Raw genomic sequence first — 20,188 nt, 5'->3', positions numbered from 1 at the left:
CATATTCATTCACCCAACGACTATTCACCGATGGGGTCAATGTGGAGTGTCGATTAGTGCTCACTTTTAAGTAGATTATTTTAGAAAAGATGACCACTGATTTGAAACTAGCAAGATTTAAAAAGTATTTTTAAAAATGCAACAGGAAAAAGCTTGCTTCATTTCATAGAAAAAGATTTCTCCTTTATGTTATTTTAAAAGGGAGATGAGGATTTTGTTTCATTAGATGCTGCATATTTGGGGGCTGGACAGGCCACTGTTACCCCTGCATATACACAGATGCCATCCTTCTTCTGCCGGTCCTAACATGCGACTTGAAAGTAAAAACATCAGGTTCTCTTTATTTATAACAGGTAACAGCTGAAGTCCAGTCATCGAACATACAATAAAAAACAAATGCAGTTACATCCGTAACAAAAGGACAGCCAGCATGCTTTCTTCCATAGCACTGCATTTCTGGTTTGTCTCTGTGGTTGGTCCTTATGGTCTGGAACATTTTTCCCCCAGGAATTTCCTTTTCAATGGGAAGACGGTCTTCAGGGCAAAAACTGTTTATCAGGCTCTAGTTCCAGGAGTACATATTTTATTCACTTATAAATACGTACCCTCCCATGCTGTCTTGTTCCAACCTTCCTTGCATTCCTATTGACATCGGTCATTTATTATAACTCTCCCCCAACATTTATTATAAATCCCCTCCCCAAGTTGTATTTACAGTTAAGAAGAATTTGTACATGGCACAAATCAACTCAGCTGTTAGTGCACAGAAGTCGCATAATCCTCTGAAATACTTTTCTCCAGCTTTGGGGAAATAATTATATGTTAATTTAAACATACACAGAGAACATTTCTTAGACAAACATAACTCCTGAGGTCCATCTGGCAAGACAATCTGCTTTGTATTTCTTAGCACAATAAAATGTATCTTTGAAAACAGAGAAGAACCAAAAGTATTTAAAACAAAAACAGAAAACCACACATAAAAATCACACAACAGATTGACTGATACATTGAAATTCTGTCAAAATAAGATTTTCAGTGAGGCTTTTCACTTCAAACAGGCCAGGAAAAAAATAATCCTAAACGGCATATTTTATACACGTGGCTTTGTCCTCGTAAGTGTTGTGTTCTCACCTGAAGTTTCTAAACAATGTTTAGAAAAAGAATTATTTATTACAAGAGGGATTACCTGTTTCAGTCAATTTATGGTGAGAGGTTATCAACAACTGCTTTGAATTCTCAAATGTCAAAAGTTGGAAGGCAGAAATAGATTTTGCAATTAAATAGGTGGCACAATTATTTCCTTCAGTATCATGTATTTCCCCCATAACATTTTTTTAAATTATCCCTTTAAAAAACTCATGGAACTTGTTAAATATTGACTGTTTCTCTACTTCTCTCTCAAATCTTTCCTCGTATCTTCATCAAGCTTCTGCTTAGTCTTTGAGTACATTTGCCTTGACTTGCTGCTCAAGGATTTTCCTCAGCCCCCTTAGAAAGGCTGACATAGTTCACTCCAAATCCTTCAGTGCCAAAGAAAGCTCCACGGATGCCTCACACGTGGTGGGTAGGGAATGACGGCGGGAAGGTAGTCTTAAGAAATTACCAACACGAAATGCTCAGAGGCCAGAAGAACAGTCACCAGGATAAGAAGAAACCTGCTCAATTCCTCCCGTAGTCCTTTCTTTGAGCCATTTAAACATGGAGCTATTTTGTTTTTTAACTTCATGTATAGTTTCTAGAGTTCACTGAGAGCTCAAAACAAGAAAATACCTACAGAAACTGTAGTTTTTTTGATAACATCTAACTTCTTACATCAATTTTCTACTAGAGAAATGGTACTTTTAGAACCGGATTTTGGCTTATGGTCCCCTTTACTACACTTTGCTTTCTAGAAATGTTATTTCATATCTATAAATGAAAAAAGCAGGAAGTTATACTAAAACAACTAAAATATCAATAGAAATGCTAGCTTTAAATTCTGACTTGAATACTTTGGCCTAAATTCTAACTGGGCTCACATTGGGGACCACCTAAGAGCAAGTAGGGGAGTCCTAAGTGTCCTTCCTTAAAAACCACTACACGTTTGTAGTACAGTGATCTGAATTCCTTTGTCACCATTACAGAACTTTAATTTCATGTACTTCATTTGATATAAGCAAACATTCTGTGTGCTTCATAGAATCATCTTTGAAAAGAAGCATGAGCCATGTTTTAGAGAATTACGTTTTTTAAAAAAGGTACTGTAAAAGAGAAAGTCATATTTATTTTATTTTTACTTAAAATTTTTTTAAATTTTTGGCTGTGCCACACGGCTTGTGTGATCTTAGTTCCCTGACCAGGGATCAAACCTGCACCCTTGGCAGTGGAAGCGTGGAGTCCCAACCACTGGACCACCAGGTAAGTCCCAAGAAAGTCATATTTATGAATAAAATTTCCTTTGCTTAACTTCTTTCAAACCATCATTTAATGTATTTTGCAATATAATTTTTGTTTCATCTTTGAAAGTAACTTGCACACTTAATACTTTTTTTTTATCTTCTTCAGGCGACTTTCTTTTCTCTATGAAAACCTAATTAAGGACGTTGCATCAATTTACTCTTACTTCCTTCCTGTTCACTGAGTTTAATATGGGTATAGGCAAGAATGCCAAATAGTGTACATAACATGCCAAGACCCTGATTAATGGACAATGGATCCTTAAATAAAACATATCCTCCAAATAAAGTAATGCAGAACTTGAAGTGTCCAAACATGTTATAGCTGAGGTTTTTGGATAAGGATAAAAAAGAACAAGCCAGATGTTATATTCACACACACACACACACACACACACCACGAAGCATAAGGATAAAAAAGAACAAGCCAGATGTTATATTCACACACACACACACACACACACACACACACACACACCACGAAGCAAAAGCTTCCTGTGCCTGGAGAGAAGTGCACGAAACGCAGACTAAACAGCGGCCCCACCCCTGCCCCCATCGCCCCGCCTCCCACCCCATCTAAAGAACAGGAACTTCAGTGAAGTGCTGGCTTGATCCTAGCTTCTTCAGGTAGGTTTTAGCAAGTAATCAGTGACAGGAGACTGCCTCAACTCTCCTTGTTGACCTCTCCAAAGAAGAGAAAAGGGGCTGCAGTACAAGGGTGGGGAAGGGATTCAGAACAAGGTACAGAGAAGGTCTTTTGTAGAGCAATTTGTGATGCTGTTTCATGGCACCATTTCTAAACTTCCCTTGGCAAATAAGGTGAGACGTGAAAGGTGCCAGATGGCTGACACAAGGTCAACACAGCCAGTGTGCTTAAGTTTAAGAGGGAATCGGGGACAGGGGATGGAACACCACCGAGCACCAATACATGCCAGGCACTACGCCAGGTGCATATATAACACCATTTTATTTAAGCATCACATTTCCCTTCACTGTGGTATCACTCCTCCCATCTACAACTGCAGAGGCTTGAGGATTTTAAGTAACTTAGATCACAGAGTTAGTAAGCAGCAGAGCCAGAGGCCAAACATAGATGGGTCTATTTAACTCCAAAGTCCATGTTTGAGATGAGCAGACTGCCAGTAACTTGCTGCTGGATTAGGATGTTTCCAAATCACTGTTCATTTAAAAGACAAACTAAAGACACACAAATGGTTCCTTTATAAATTATTCTCTTCCTGTATTTTAAATAGTTTTTTATATATGGATTAGTACTTTATGATTTTTCAGATGTCTGATATGTACCCATCTACTCTTCCCAAAAACAGTACTAGAAAGAGCTACCACTCTGTACCTCAGCATCATTGTGAGGATTAACTAAGCTAATATACGCGAGGCTTCGAGCACCCAGTAAGCACCCGATGGGTCAGCTATCAACAGCAGTACTTACGCATAATGAACACCTGCCAGGTGCTGGACACATTCTCTCCAGCACTCACCCAACTCTGTAGGTACCACAACCCCCGTTTCATAAGTGATGAGAGTGAGACCCGAGATCTACCACAAGTCACGCAGGCCCACAGGCAGCGGCGGGGCCGGGCTGGCACACCTGGACCTGTGCGACCTCAAAGCCCAGGCCCCCTCCTCTGTTCTGAGCCCAACTAAGCAGCTTGGAAGTTGCTTCCGAGCAGGAGAGCACGGGCTGAGTCACCAGGGTACCTGTGCTGGCCCGACCCAAGAAGGGTAATTTTCCTGCGGGGTGGAGGACCTTCCCGAGGACGTTAATTATAACCATAATAAAGCAGGCTTCATTTTCAATTACGAGCTATCTTCAAGTGAACCGGCTCCCGCACTTCAGCATTTCCTTACTCCTCAGCCTCGCTTTGAAGTGCTCATGATCTGTTAACAATATTTACATGAGAGGAAAGGCAAATTTAAAGAAATGCTTCAGTGAATCCTTTTGTAAATTAGAAAAATAACACAGAACAAAACAGGTGCAATCTATACCCGACATCTCCAATTCCTCTCTCTAATTCTCCACTCTGCTCCGGTCAGCTTCCACCTGGACACACTGAAGTTCTTGTCAAAACCTCCACCTCACCACATCCCTTCCTCCATTCCTTTCCAGCCTTCCTCGAGCTTGACCTGTCAGCGGCCTTGGACACAGCTGACTCCTCTTCCTCCTCACTTGGCTTCTACACCCTGTCCTCCTTCCTTCCACCTTGATCACTCCTTCTCTGCCCCTTCTGCCTGGCTCCTGTCATCTCTCCAAACTCTAAACACCGAGGTGACCCAGGACTCGGTCTTTGGGCACCTCTTTTTCTTCCACTTGTTTGCCTGGTAATCTCAGCCAGGCTCACTGCTTCAAACCACATCTACACACTACTGACTCTCTCCGGAATACCTCCAACAGAGACCTCGACCTTGAACTCAGATTCTTTTTACCCAAAACTGAGCACTTGGTCTTCCTCCCCGCTCCCAAGCCTCCTGGGGGCTGTCCTATTTCAGTCCATGGCAACTCCACCCTGCCAGGTGCTCAGGCCCAAACCGGGTGGCAGCCATCTTTTCTCTCTCATTCTCCACATCCAGTCTGCCAATAAAACCTGCTGGCTCTACTTGAACATATATCCAGAACCCAATCACTTCTCACTATATCCACTGCGACTGTCCTGGTACCAAACCGCCATGGCTTCCTGATGGTTTCTCTTCTTCTCTTGCCACTTTCAGTACAGTGGTTTTCCCAACCAGGGGTGATTTTGTCACCTGGGCAAGGTCTGGACACAGTTTTGGTTTTCATAATTGGGGAAAGGGATGCTACTGGCGTCTAGTGGGTAGAGGACAGAGATGCTGCTAAACATGCTCCAATGGGCAGGACAGGCCTGTCCACTGGACCAAAAAGGCCAATAGCACTGAAGTTGAAAAGCACCCCCGGTCTGTTCTCAACACAGTAGCCCAGAAGGATCCTATTAGAACAGACAGAAAATCATGGCATTTCTCTGCTCAAAACTCCAACGCCGTCCCCTCTCACTTGGTGTAGGAGTCCTCGTGTGAAAGTTCTGCTCAGTCAGGCCCCCTGTTACTCTTCAGGGACAAAGAACCCACCCTTTGTTCTTCCCGCTCCAGCCACACAGACTTCTTGTTTCTTCCAGCCTCTCACCTGCTGTCCCCTCTTCCTGGAACGCTACCCATCCTGCCCTGCACAGAGCAACCTCACTTCCTTCAGGTCTTTCCTCAAAAGTACCTGTCTTGCTGAGGCCTTCCCAACTACCCTCTGTAAAACTGCAACCCTGTCCCCAACATTTCACATCCCTTTTCCTGCTTAACCTTTTTCTCCTTATCACTTAACACAATCTAGCCCTGTATATGCCCATTTCTTATTTTTCTTGTTTATAGCCTGTCTTCCTTCCCAGAATTTAAGCCTGTGAGAGCAAAGATTTTTGTCTCTTCGGTTCACTGCTATATCTCCAGTGCCTGACAGACAGTAGATATTCAGTATGTGAATATTTATTAAGTCAAAGAACAGTTTTTAGGGGGCATTCAATAAGTATTTGTTGACTGAATGAATGGATGCTCTTAATCAGGGCGCATACTTGGATGCCTTGATCTAGCAGCATGGAGCATAAATCCTGGGGCTAGACTACCTGGGCTCAAATCTGGACACCACACTTCTCAGCTGGGTAACTCCAAGTGAGTTATTCAACCTCTCTGTGCCTCTACTTCCTCTTCTGTAGAACAAAATGACAGAATTTATCTCTTCGAGCTGCTGCAAAACCTAAATGCTTAATACACACAAGATGTTTGCAACAGTGCCTGACACAAAATAAACATTTATTAAGTGTTGTTTAATTTTTAAAAAATATTTATTGGGCTTCCCTGGTGGCACAGTGGTTAAGAATCCGCCTGCCAATGCAGGGGACATGGGTTCGAGCCCTGGTCCGGGAAGATCCCACATGCCGCAGAGCAACTAAGCCCGTGCGCCACAACTACTGAGCCTGCGCTCTAGAGTCCGTGAGCCACAACTACTGAGCCCACGTGCCACAACTAATGAAGCCCGCACGCCTAGAGCCCATGCTCCACAACAAGAGAAGCCATCGCAATGAGAGGCCTGCGCACTGCAAGGAAGAGTGGCCCCTGCTCGCCGCAACTGGAAAAAAGAAAGCCCGTGTACAGCAACAAAGACCCAACGCAGCCAAAAATAACTAACTAAATAAATAAATATTTTTTTTTTTTTTTGCACAGGCTCTGGACGCACAGGCTCAGCGACCATGGCTCATGGGCCCAGCCGCTCCGCGGCACGTGGGATCCTCCCGGACCGGGGCACAAACCCATGTCCCCTGCATCGACAGGCGGACTCTCAACCACTGCGCCACCAGGGAAGCCCTAAATAAATAAATTTTTAAAAAATTATTTATTTATTTGGTTGCGCCGGCTCCTTAGTTGCGGCACGCCGGCTCCTTAGTTGTGGCATGCAAACACTTAGTTGTGGCACGTGGGACCTAGTTCCTGGACCAAGGATCGAACCCGGGCCCCCTGCATCGGGAGCACAGAGTCATAATCAATGCGCCACCAGGGAAGTCCCCAGGTATTGTTTTTTTAAAAAAATTATCATTATTATCACTGTTATTTACTGATAGTGGGCAAATATGCTGCTTTTTTACTTTGTTGACATCTCGGTGTTCACTCATTAAAAGCAAAATGTTAAAAATGGGCAGTTGAGTTTGATTCAGACATTCAAGTCATGACTCCACTTCTTGATTTGAAGTAATATCGAGAAAAGCAGGCACACCCATAGCCAGACAAGTACAAAAACAAGCTCAAAAGTCAGAGCAACTGGTCTGAAATTATTTTCTGTTATTTGGATCAACCACATCTTTACCTTATTATTATCAAACTATCGAGAACTGAAAAGTGATGGAAAACATAAGTATCCACCCCATTATTCACTCAACAAATATTTATTTAACCCCACTATGCACAAGGAATGGTGCTCTACGTTAATTCTGATAAGGGAAAAGGTCACCTATTCCTTAAAGAAAATTCAAAAGCATTCATCATACAGAAAGCTAACCCATTTCCCCAGTTCACAGTTCTTTAAATTTCCACAGACTCTAGTAAGAGACTAAAAATAACTCACTCTACTCAATTTAGGCCATGCAATAGAAAGTGTGAGACTCAAATAAGGAAATCAGTGTGACAGAGTTTTGGAGAATATAAAAGACTACACATTTGTAAGTTGTTAGGAAAAGGATACGTGACTGGTGAAGTGTTCCCAATGATCCAATAAATCGATAAGTTCACCATGAAAGCTATTACTCCAGAGAGCAGGACCATCAGCTACAAATAAACCAGAAGAATCATTAATGCAAAGCAGCTGCAATCATTGCAATCATCAAGTGAAAATACACTTCATCAGGCACTTCTATCAACCATTAAAAACAAGATTTTTAAAAAGAGAGAATCAAGTTGGGAGATAGCAAGAACTGAGGGTTAAAGAGCAGAATGAGTAGTATTCACAAATGTAATTTTGTCTACAAAATGCAATGGAAAATTCTCCAACAATATCCTGCCTCTGAATGTAAATCTCCAGATTCATTTTTCTTATCTATCCAAAGAAAAATTATTTTGTAATAATTTCTTATTATAAAAGTAATATATATTCATTACAGAAAAACCAGACAATAAAGATGAGCAAGAATATAAAGAATTCTTTTTTTCCTTCTAGTTTTATTGAGATATAATTGACATACAGCACTGCGTAAGTTTAAGGTGTACAGCCTCATGATTTAATTTACACACATTATGAAATGATTACCACAGCAAGTTTAGAGAACATCCATCATCTCATGTGAATACAAAATTAAATAATAGAAAAATAGAAAAAAAGTTTTTTTCCTTGTGAAGAGAACTCATAAGGAATTCTTTAAATCTCAACCACTCACCACTATTAATACGTTGGTATATATCCTTCCAGATCTTTTTTCCATTGAGTTTATATTTATTCTTATTTAAATTCAATCAGTAGGCATTCATCAGGTACCTATAAAGCTAGGCCAGGCCTTGTAAGGAACACAGTGGGTTCCTGCCCTCAAAGATCTTAGAAACTGCTTGAGCACATGATAAAAATCTTGATAATCATAGCTTATACTTATATAGTACTTATTATGCACCAAGAATTGTTCTAAATATTTTACATATATTAACTCATTTAATCATTGCAAACAGCCATGAGGGAGTAAAATATCTTCCCTTTTTACAGACAAGAAAACAGAGCACAGAGAGGTAAAGCAACTTGCCTAAGACACACAGCCAGTAAGAAGGGCCAAGGTACTGGAGGCCCTGCTCCTAACCTGCTCTGCCATGCTACCTCTTAACCACATGAAAGAGAGAGTGCAATACAAGGTGAACAGCTCAGGCAAGAAAAGAAAATGAGTCCTGAGCTCTACCTCGTTAATAGGCAAACAGACGATAGGTTCTGTAGGACTCTAGACAGGAGATGTCCTTCTGGGCTGCAAAAGCAAGAACAGTCTTTGGATTTCAAATGCATGTTTTGATTAGAGAAAGAAATAACAGGGGCAGGAAACAGTATGGGTCAAAGCATGGAGGCGTGAAAGCCCAGGTGTGTGCATGGGATGGCGAGTTAACCGACTTGGCTGAGGTGGGGGACCAAAGCAGCTGTACCACTGTAGACACACACAACACTCTGTCCAAACGTATCCCACAATTTCATTGTAAAAGTTATAAAACCATTTTCTATTTCTGAAATAAGAGAATCTAGAGAAAATATTAGTTACAATTTGAATAAGAAGTTTAAATTCCAAAGAAAATGTCATATTTGAAGATTCTTTCTGTCCCATGTGGGTTTTCTATTTTTAAATCAGTGCAGTCAGAAGACCAGGCCAATTGGATTTGCAGCCTTTTTAGGTAGAAATAGTAACACCTTATTTGTTTTACAACAGTGAGTTCCATTAAATTTTCAACTAAGAGAAACTTGCTCCTTAAAGATTTTAAAAACTGTTTCTAGAAATGTGTCCTTGTTAATTTTATTGAGTTCACAGAATGTCACATGCCTATTTCTTGATGACCTGGCACATCATTAAAAACACAATTACATGCTCTACTTTGAGGCAATGATGCCCTCTAGGGACAAGAAGGAATGCAGGTGACTTTCCCTTATTCAATGGCCTCAGACTGGCTACGCTCTTGTTTCTTTGACGTTTTTTATGGCCTTTCTGCTGAGGTCCTCTTTTCAAATCTGTCAGAGGGCCAGTCACATAAAGCCTCTCCCCTCCTAGTCTAAGGTGCTCAAGCTGCAGTGGTTGATAGGCAAGATGACCAAGATGGGTAACTTTTGTAAAAGTAAGAGGAGATATTACCTGAGAGATGGTCCACTGATTTCTACCTTGGGAAAAAAGTGCAAATGCTAAAGTATATGAATTCGAAACAACGATCAATCTGCTCCCAGGCAGCCTCGCAGGGTGGCTAAGAATGTGGACTTTGGATCTGGAATGCATGGATTCAAAATCTGGCTCTGCTGTGGACCTTGAGTCAGTTACTTAACGCTTTGTCTCTCAGTTCCCTCATCAGTAAACACCTAATAAAGTTGTTATGAGGATCAAATAAGTTAATATTTGCAAAGAGCTTAGAATAGTGCCTGGAGCAGAGTAAGGGCTATGCAAGTTTGATAAATCAACACCACCAGCAAAAAAGACGTTCCCACTGACTGTGTTAAAAGTATGGGAAGCAGGAGTTCCTTTCCTAAATAGGGGGATTATACTTTCTAACTTTATTAAAAAAATGTCCCCAAAGTACAGGTCCCTTTGATCTGGCAATTCCACTCTAGGACTCTAACCCATAGAATAAAAAGTACCAGTTCATGAGGACACATGTACAAGGATGTTTACTGTAATACTGTTCATAGGGTTAAGAACTGGAACTATTATACAGGTACTGAAAGAATGATTTCAAGGGATTTTCATGGGACATTGTTAAGTGAGAAAAGCAAGATACAGAAAATCATGTGTAATATGATCCCACTTCTGTAAAAAAACCAATGTGCAATTTATGTGTACATACGTGCATTTGTGGCTGTGTATGTTGTATGTGTTTACATGTGGGTATGCACAGCACGGAGAAAAACACGGAAGAACAAACACTAGAATGTTAACATGACTTATTTCAAGGGACATGGGTGAGGTAACGGGATGTTGATGTGTGTATGGGTAGGAGGGCTGAGGAAAAGGAATCCATGATAAAAGCTGCATATGTAGGGAATTCCCTGGCAGTCCAGTAGTTAGGACTCCACGCTTCCACTGCAGGGGGCACGGGTTCGATACCTGGTAGGGGAACTAACATCCCACATGCCATGCGGCGCAGCCACAAAAAAACCTCCCAAAGGGCTTCCCTGGTGGCGCAGTGGTTGAGAGTTCGCCTGCCGATGCAGGGGACACGGGTTCATGCCCCGGTCCGGGAAGATCCCACATGCCGCGGAGCGGCTAGGCCCGTGAGCCATGGCCGCTGAGCCTACGCGTCCGGAGCCTGTGCTCCGCAACGGGAGAGGCCACAACAGTGAGAGGCCCGCGTACCGCAAAAAAAAAAAAAAAAAAAAAACCCTCCCCAAAACCCAGCATATATAATACGGTTACATACATATGAAATTAAACATACACACACATGCGTGTGTCTGTGTATATGAAAGAGATCCATGAAATGACCGTCACCAAAACGGTAAAGGTGTTTATCTTAGTGTGGCAGGATTTGGGGAGACCTTCACTTTATAATTTTATGTATGTTCAAAAATGCATACAATGAGCATGTACTACTTATACTATTACAAGAAAATCAACAAAGTTATATTTTCATTATTTAAGAAACAAAAAAAATGCCCAAAGTATTGGTGGGCAATAGCCTGGCGGGCTCAGTACAGTAACCAGACATCAGAAGACCTGAATTCTAGTCCTGGTTTGGCCACTGACTGGCAATTTAACCCTAAGCAAGTCCCTCAATCTTTCTGTGCCTCAGTTTCTTCATCTAATGAATAATCCTTACCTTGCCTCCCTTAAAGGGTGATTATAAAGACTAAATGTGAGAATGGATCTGAGCTAGTGCTCTGAAAACTAAAAATTGCATTAATAATGGAGAAATTATTATTATCTTGTTTCTTAGACACCAAAACAATTATAACTTACCAAAGCAGAGACTGACCAGGGACCAAATATTCCTCCTTCTGCAAACACTGGCTCAAAGAAGGGCACGGCGACCAGCAACATGGCAGATGACATCGGGGCCTGGTAGTACAGCAGCTGCATCGAGTTTACTTGCAATTCATGCTGTTTGGCTCCTACCCACTGAAAATTAGGAAAGAGAACGAGTTAGGCAGAAAAAAACAGCATCACTCAACAAACAAAAGATGCAACTCTAGCCACAAACATGGGAATGTGAGGCAGGGCGGGGGGAAGAGGAAATGCCTAATGAGTCTATAAGATTTCAAAGATCAATAATATATATGTATATTATATTAAGCTCCCTGCATGAAAGGAGCTTTATAAATTCAATGTCTGATAATCTATTTTCTTCTCAATTATAAAGGAGAAAAAAAATCCTCTTTTCCCTCCTGATCTGAGTAGATGGGGAAAGTCAATGCATACCGGGGCCCACAGGCATCAGCGATCTTGGGAAAATTAGGCAGGAATGGAAATTTCTAAGCAGGGTAATATTTATAAGCAGGATAAGCAGGAATACAGATGCAATGTCAGACTTCATTTCTTTCTAAAAATGGCCCCCAAAACGAAGACTGGGGGGCAGGGCAGACTCTAATTACAGATTGACAGAAACCTCAGTTATCCCAGGTGGCTGCCAATATGTGTGGCTAGAAAGGTATGTGAGGTCTTTTCATCTACTTCAGAAAACCCAATCGATGGTAGAAGGAACTTTCCTCCTTATGGCTGACGTTTCGGTGGGTAATCCCACACCAATACTCCTCAATAAACTAAATAATCACAAACTTTAAAAGACTATCCTTCGGTAGAACCAACACCCCAAAGCCTCAAATCCCATCAGTTCTCAAAATGCTTCACAAATATAACTGAAAAGGAGGCTTTAAAGAAAGCTTGATAGGACTGTCTGAATAAGATCTGGCAGGAACAGCCAGGCTTTTGAATAACTGCTCCTACATAATCCTCTTTCCTGTAGGTCCGGGTATACTGTTACATAAACTCTAAGTCTATAGAAATTCACCAAGACAAAAAGAGAAGAGCAAGAAATCTGAAGCATACTCCTGTCAGCCTTAATGAGAGTCTGCTGTGAACATGAAGGACAAAGAATTGATTCTTTTGCTTGGGACACTGCAGCAAGCAAAAATGAATGCAGAGGGTATGTGCACAGCCCTGTGCTGCTCCAGCAGCCTCTGTGGGCAGCTGTGTGTCTCTGATACAGGACAGACAGCCTGGAATGGTGGTGACTCTGAGGCCACCACGTGCCCTCACTGCCGTGCAGCCTGGCTTCTGCCCACCAACCCTCTCGTGAAACTGCTCCCCAAAAGGGCACCTTCACCTCCAGTGGCCACATCAAAGGACTGCCCTCGGTCCCCTTCCGGCCGCAGCCCTCTGCAGAACCTGCAGATTTCTCTTGGAAGAACTTGGCTGCTGGTTCGCGCTGCTTCCTCGCTCACCTGTTCCTTCACTTACTACCTGTAAGAGAGATGTCTGGCTTTCCTTTTTTATCTCCCTCACTGATCTTTTACTATCCGCTGACATCTACAGCTCTGACCTCCTTCCTTGAGCATCCTTTAAGTCCCACCTTCAACAAACAGCTTACTGGCCATCTTCAGTTATATCACCTGAAGGAGCTTGTTTAAGATTAAGCGGATTAATTCCTTCTCCAAATTAGCTCCTCCTGTGCTGGTCCGATAATTAATGATATAATCTCCTCCAAGGATCAGACTCCTTATTTTCCTCATTCTCACATTCAGTCAGGTCCTACTAATTCTTTCTCCAAAAGGCCTCTGAAGTCTGTTCTTTCCTTTCCACGTCCAGTACCACTGTCCTTATTCAGGCCCTTCCTGTCTTCCCCTTAAACCATGGAGCACTTCCTGACTGCTCTGCCTGTCACCCTGTCGTCCCTCTTATTCATCCTTCACTGCCACCAGAGTGAAGTTTCTAAAACACAGGGAGTGATCAAGTCACTGCCCATCTGAACTCCTCTCCTGGTACCTGCAGGATAAAGGGCACATTTCCTCAGCATAACACTCAAAACTCTGCCATCTGGTCTCACCCACCCCTCAGCCTTGTCTTTCCACCACGCAACTCCAGTCCAGTCCCACCAAACAAATCAAGTTCTCCAAAAATGCTCTGTACTTTCACACATCACTGCAAAGAAAGACCTCTGCTCTATTTCTTTGCTAAGCGAATTCCTGTGCATTCTTCAATTTAAATTGTTAACCTTCCCATAAAATCTTACCTCACTACCGCCCTCGTGCAGAACTACCCCTTCTTCCCTGGTGCTCCTCAGAACTTTCCTCATACTCTGAGCTATACCACTTGTTATCAGCTGTCTCCACGTGTTTCTGCAATGCTGGATTATAGCTGCCCTTTATCTTTGTATCAAGGTTGAGCATAAAGCAGAAGAAATGTCTTTTGAATGAATGAAGGAGTCAACCATCTTTCTGCCACTAAAACTAATAGTTGGTCACTCATCTCTTAATTCTTTTTAATGCCCTAGCAGTATAAGAAGAAATAACTTAGAAATTATACCAGGTTACAATGGGAAAATACAACTTTCCTTAAAATGAATTTTGGGAGGGAATACACCTATTCTGTACCAGTACTTTTACCATTTACTGATAATCAAAAACTCTGCCCATGACTTAGTCTATAATCATTCCTTGGTCAATCTCATTTCAGATATCTACCTGAGAGATACAGAATCCTTTGATTCCACCCTATAGCAATTTTGAAACTTGTGTGAACAAAAACGGTCATATTGGCATGGGCAGTGAGTACTCTGAATTGAAGTGATGTGTAAAGAATACAAGAAATTCTAACGTTCAACAAATGAAATTTCTTGCTATATCTAATAAATAATCCATACTGGGTCAAAAATAAAGTCCGTTTAACAAAAAAGAGAAATAGGAATGTTCACTGACTGTATCTAATTAAAAAGTTTAACTTTAAACTCACTGAAGTATGCCCAAATGCAATTTTCTTAAAGCACAAACCTGAGCTTCCTCTGATTTCTCTCTGCAGTAAAAGACAGAATATCTTGAGGCCAAGTGACAAGATGCAGCGGGTGCCCCACCCTCTCATGTCACTGCTCTCTTTCATTTAAACTGCTTCTCTGCCACTAAGAAATGTTTTCAACCCCAGAATTTTCACATAACAATGTTTCTGAAATGACCAGTACTAGAAAATTTAAGATGCTAAAGCTGTATTATTAAACTCCTAACATTCATAACAAGAATGCCTTAGTTTATAACCAGTGGACGTTTGTGAAAAAAGTAAAACTGGTCACACATTTTGGCTCTGATTCCCCATACGCAGGCACTGGAAACCACAATTTCCAGTCCAAGGTTTTCAGTACAGAGAAAACACTGTTTCACTGTACCCTTCGCCATTCACTATTCTTTCCTCCAATATATAAGAAACAAACAAAAATACTTGTTGAGATTTTATGGTAATGAAGTAAGTGAATCCATGAACAAATGTCAAATAAATGGCTGTTACAGGCAAGTCACCGCGCTAGTGCAAGAAGTGAAATACCCATTGCTATAAAATATTGACGGAGAAAAATGATTAGAATATACGAGCTGTAACAGCAGCATATCTTCTGAGGCAAAGGTCTATAAATCTCAAATTTTCCTTTCCTGTTCAAATTTTTGCACCTGTACTCACTCCTTCACAGTAATGTCTTAATTAAAGAGTAAATGGTAAATACAACCAATGGACTCAATCCTCAAGTAAAAAGTCTTACTATTCATTTTGTAAAGATTTCCCAGAAAATAATATACCATCACCCCAAACTCAGACTGTTAAGCATGGGTAATATACACTTACAAACAGGTAGGGAGGTACTTGGTGAGCATCATACACCCAAGTTTCTCTGTCTCCTTTCTTCTCTTCAGTCAGACAATTTATGCAATTATGCTTTCTTCCCAACAGTCTATTGTCTCTATACTGTATTGTCTAAACCTTGGGGCACAGCTTCAAAATTTATGAAATCTGCTAAAAAGGGCACATAAAGAAAAAAAAAATTACCAACCACTTGATAAAGGGATGTAACTAAAACACCAAGAGCAGCAAACACCGTTCCAAGGAAATTAAACTTCACATCGTAATAAGAATTTAGGATTACACCTACAGTTATAGGAATCTGTAAAGAAAAAGAGGTAAACGTTGTTCAGATTAAATTTATGAGACATAAAATTAGTATTCCTTTCACAGTGTCTTGAAAGGTTAATCATAAAAACATCATTAGGAAACAATGAACCTCTATAAATATTTTTTCCATTTAAAAAAAAAGGACTGGTAATCCTATTTTTTCAAAATGAAATATGATAATTCTATATTTACGCTCACATTTAATTCTATTTAAAGTAAAATTCTGGGTAAAATGAGTCGATGCATTGCAGTTTGCAAGAAAATACCACATGCGTGCACATAGTAGTAAATGGACCCCAAAACCAGTGTCTAAACAATATATAAACATATAACAAAAGCATTAAGATTTTAAATGCTGTAAGTTATGAAGTGCTAAAATTATTTTAGTCTTATTTAAAGACGCTGAAGCCTCTGCAGTATGTCGCCGCAAACATATCCTGAGACTTAACATTTTACGTTTAGCATAAACGCTTTTCAGTTTGAGCTTTTGCACTTAATCCCATACAGATTTGCATCACCCAACACAGCTTTCTTTTCTTACCGATCATAGCATTTAAGGATTTCCATCAAACAGTAGTTATTAAAACTCACACAAGCACACTCTACTGGGCTAAAAGCCCAACAGAGCGCCAAGATGGCTTTTTTTCACCTTCCCCAAATAAGCCTGAAGTTCACTTGCTCACAAAGGACTCGAGTGGATTTCCAGACCACGGGAAAGAGCGTGGCGCAAGGGTAACCATTCAAATTTCCCGGGGAGAAAGACTGTCCAGGAGGTGGGTTGTTAAGAGGTGCGCCTCGCCCAGCTGAAGCTACTCACCAGCGTGAGCTGTATTTTGGTGGAGAAGGTTTTCTTATAGCAGAAGGTCTGGATGACTATGATCACCGGCGTAGTCATGGCCTTGGCCAGCTGATAGGTGCCTATGGTGTTGTTCTGCAGAGATAAGTTGGTGAAGACCACGAAGCCACAGAAGCTGAGGGCCAGGAGGAGAAGCTTGGAAGGCGGCAGACTTTTGGGGGCAAACATGTCCAGTTTCTGGCAGATGTACAAGCCCAGCCAAGTTACCACGAAGTGCACCAGGGTCAGGCTCATGTTGGGGAAGCCGTAGTGGACATAGATCCATTTATTGAGGAACACGATGCAGATGGACACCAGTAGGTTGAGCAGGAGCCCGGCGGCGATGCGCCCTCTGCCTCGTACTCTATCGGCCAGCGCTGCCATGACCCCCGCGGAGCCGGGGCCCTTCACCCTCGGAAAGGGGCGGCCGGCCTACCTCCAGCTGCCCTTTGCCTCCTCCGCCGCCGCCGCGTCCTCGCAGCCCCCGGCTTTACGGTCCGGCCGGGGAGAGGCATGCAACCTCTGGGTCCCTGGCAAGCTGCAGCCTCAGCGGATCACACATGCTCTGCCACCGCCCATTCAGCCGGCGACTACGCGGCAGCACGTCCCGCGCGCTCCGCCCCCTTCCGCCCTCGGCCACGTGACTCGGGGAGCCCGCGCTTCCGCCCTTGAACAGTTCAGGAAGCGGCCTCTACCTGCGCAGGCGCGTTGAGTTCTGGGTGCGGAGAGCTGCGTGCTTGGTCCAGTACCTCCTGGGTTACCTAAACCTGGCTGCGCCAATCTGGGACCCCTTTCTTGTTTGGTATTTTCTGTGTCGGTTGAGTAGACTTGCTAGGTATTCTTGGTGCTGAGCAAATTTAGCCCTCGCCAAGCACGGGAAAGCATTACTTCTTGAACATTTTACGTTCTTGAAACCATATTTTTAGACATTTTATTTTAAAAATCCAAACATAGAGTAGACAGTATGATGAACCCTCATATACTCATCATGGTTAGTAAACTATTCAGATTTTTTTTTTGAATCAATGTTTGGTTTTTCATCGTCCTAGAAGTGTCCATTTTACTTAGATGTTCTAATATACTTGGTCAGAGTTGTATATGGTATTCTACCATATTTTCAATCTATTTCATCTGTTGTCACATCACTTTACTTATTCTAAGCATTATGCATTTGAGTGAAATTCCTGGGTTAAAGGGTAAATTGTTGTTTATAATATTTGAAAAGGTCAATAAAATAGTTATCCACAAGAATAGAAATAGTCAAAACTTTCCCCAAAGATTGTACCATTTTACATTCCCCAGCAATATGTCCCAGTCACAGTTGCTCCACATCCTCCCAAACATTTGGTTGTTAGTCTTCGATTTTAGCCATTCTGATGAATGTATAGTGGTATCTCATGGTTTTAATTTGCATTCACCATTGACTTGAGCACTTTTCACAGGCACATGGTTAGGTATGTCTTCAAGAATCATCTGTTGTACTATTTTGTCCGCTCTTTAAATTTTTTTTGGCCTTTTTATTATTATTTTTTTTTGCTAATCAAGTGATGCATTTAATGAAAACCACCTAAGATAGTAAAGGAGACATGAGCTAACTGCAGAGAATTTCTGTTGTAGAATACTTCCCCTCCACTACCACGCTGGACACCACTGCAGAGCAAGTCATGGCCAGTGAAGCAGCGGAGCTGGATGTGAGGAAGCTCATTGGCCAGATGCACTGAATTCAACGAGGCACGTGGAGATGAGGAACTTGCAGATGTAATATCCCAGCTAGATGGATGTGGTTTGGAACCCGTGCTTTGCTGCAAGGGCTAGTAACCCTAGGGCAAGTTATCCAATATCCCCCAAGCAGCCTCATTTGGATCATGTCTGGTTAGACCCTCCTTATTCCAAAAGCAAAAACCAAACCAAAACAAACAAACAACTCCCCCTGAAGACAAATCAATCCCTACAGTCTCACTTTCTCTTCCTTCCTTCAACCCTTTTACAAAGGATAACACAGGGGCGACAGTTCTGAGCTCTCAGGAAATAGGGTCTTAGATGCTTTTGGAGGTTGAGAGGCTAGAACGGCAGTCTAGAAATTCCTTTCATCTTATGGCACTGATTCAGTTTAGACTTGATCTCTCCTCCTCTCCCTCCACCCGTGCTCTCTCACCCCCAGACGGACATATTGGCATCAAATAGCTCTAGCTTTCAATCTGTACTGGGATTTGCCAGCAGAAGAGACGTTGGTCGTTGTCATCCGTAAGTTCCCACTCCACCACCAGTTTTATAGAGGGGTATTCACTCTTCACGGGTAGTTTATTCAAGTAGCTGTAGGTCTTGTCTTTTTCAATGAGGCAGCTGATTCCACTCTTACAACCGTCAGGCTCAGGAATAGGAAAGGGAATGGCGAAACCCATCACAATGCCATGCACCACGGCTTTGCTACTTTGAGACTGAGTGCTACTGGTGAACGTGACATTGACACTGTAAGACTGTCCTTTGTGCAGTTGGCAGGGTTGGGTGGAGCATGGATTCACATTCACTTCCTTTATAACTCCGACCCCAGAACTGCAGTCCTTGAAATGCACCGGCTCGGCCAGGGCAGAGGCGCTGAGTGCCAGGAACAGGAACGCGGCACCCAAGAAACGCATCGCAGCTAAGACTGCAAGCTCAAGGAAAAAAGCCTAAGAGTTCTTTATATATGCTGGACACGAGTTTTTTTAGTCAGTTATCCTTCTGCAAATATCTTCTCCCAGTCTGTGGCTTACTTATTTTCTTAATGTCTTTGAAGAGCAGAGTTTTATATTTTGATGGTCTAAGTAATCAATTTTTTCCTTTATGGTAATTGCTTTCTGTCTCTTGTATAGGAAATCTTTACCTACCCTTGGGTCCCAAAGATATTCTCTATTTTTCTTAAAGGTTTTATGGTTTCAGCGTTTATATTCAGGTTTATAATCCATTTACATCATGTTTTCTCTTAGAGTCACATTCTCTCTTTTGGTCATCTCTCATTTATAAGTCCTACACGCTAGTCAATTCAACATAAATGCTGATTCATAAACATGCATTTACCATTTGTAGGCCTTGCTTATACTGATTTCCTAATCTGTAGTGCCCCACCCTTCTTGTGCTTGTATCTCTGTCTTTGCAAATTCAGTGCATTACCCAGACCCCAGCTCAAATGCTACTTCCTCAGAAACCTCTTAGCTGGAAATAGTTTCTCCCTGCTTGGATTACTTGTATTTTAAAATGGCATTTAAAAATATATTTATTGTATTTCCCCTACTGGAAGGGCTAGATGAGATCTTACGCACTGTGTATTCCCCAATTTATTCACTGCTTGCTGTGTGCCAAATACTATTCTAAGTCTGTACATGCTCCAACTTATTTTAGAGCAGGTTTGCTGAATGAGAGTTAATAAACTAGAAACATCATCAAAATAAAGAAAATAGCATAATATTATTTTAGAAAACATTCTTGCTATGTTCATCTAATTAACTGTAATATTTTAAAAACACCAAATTTTATGATGAGGACTTATATACCTGGCTTAAACATGT

At 41.7% G+C, this 20,188-nt stretch overlaps 1 protein-coding gene and 1 pseudogene across 1 annotated transcript; both read right to left on the bottom strand.

Annotated features, from left to right (window-relative positions):
* Positions 1 to 314: 314 nt before the first annotated feature.
* SLC35E3 (solute carrier family 35 member E3) lies at positions 315 to 17,205 on the bottom strand. The gene is made up of 5 exons (XM_022571584.3): positions 16,626 to 17,205; positions 15,690 to 15,800; positions 11,624 to 11,782; positions 7,690 to 7,772; positions 315 to 2,763 (listed from the first exon to the last, which is right to left on the bottom strand). Exons 1-5 carry the CDS (start codon positions 17,025 to 17,027, stop codon positions 2,577 to 2,579), a joined length of 942 nt encoding a protein of 313 aa, XP_022427292.1. The 5' UTR covers positions 17,028 to 17,205; the 3' UTR covers positions 315 to 2,576.
* Positions 17,206 to 18,157: 952 nt separating this feature from the next.
* LOC111173650 (NPC intracellular cholesterol transporter 2 pseudogene) lies at positions 18,158 to 19,339 on the bottom strand (annotated as a pseudogene).
* Positions 19,340 to 20,188: the final 849 nt, after the last annotated feature.

This window comes from Delphinapterus leucas, chromosome 11 (assembly GCF_059928025.1).
Source record: "Delphinapterus leucas isolate spDelLeu-1000000601 "Yukka" chromosome 11, BTC_Dleu_Yukka2, whole genome shotgun sequence".
Classification (NCBI taxonomy): domain Eukaryota; kingdom Metazoa; phylum Chordata; class Mammalia; order Artiodactyla; family Monodontidae; genus Delphinapterus; species Delphinapterus leucas.
This window is presented reverse-complemented; position numbering and strand designations above follow the sequence as displayed.

Coding starts and splice junctions, on each gene's coding strand:
- SLC35E3 (XM_022571584.3), bottom strand. CDS start 17,027: ATGGCAGCGCTGGCCGATAGAGTACGAGGCAGAGGGCGCATCGCCGCC. Junction 15,801..16,625: donor CCAAAATACAGCTCACGCTG/GTGAGTAGCTTC, acceptor TTTTCTTTACAG/ATTCCTATAACTGTAGGTGT. Junction 11,783..15,689: donor TTACATCCCTTTATCAAGTG/GTTGGTAATTTT, acceptor CCTAATTTTCAG/TGGGTAGGAGCCAAACAGCA.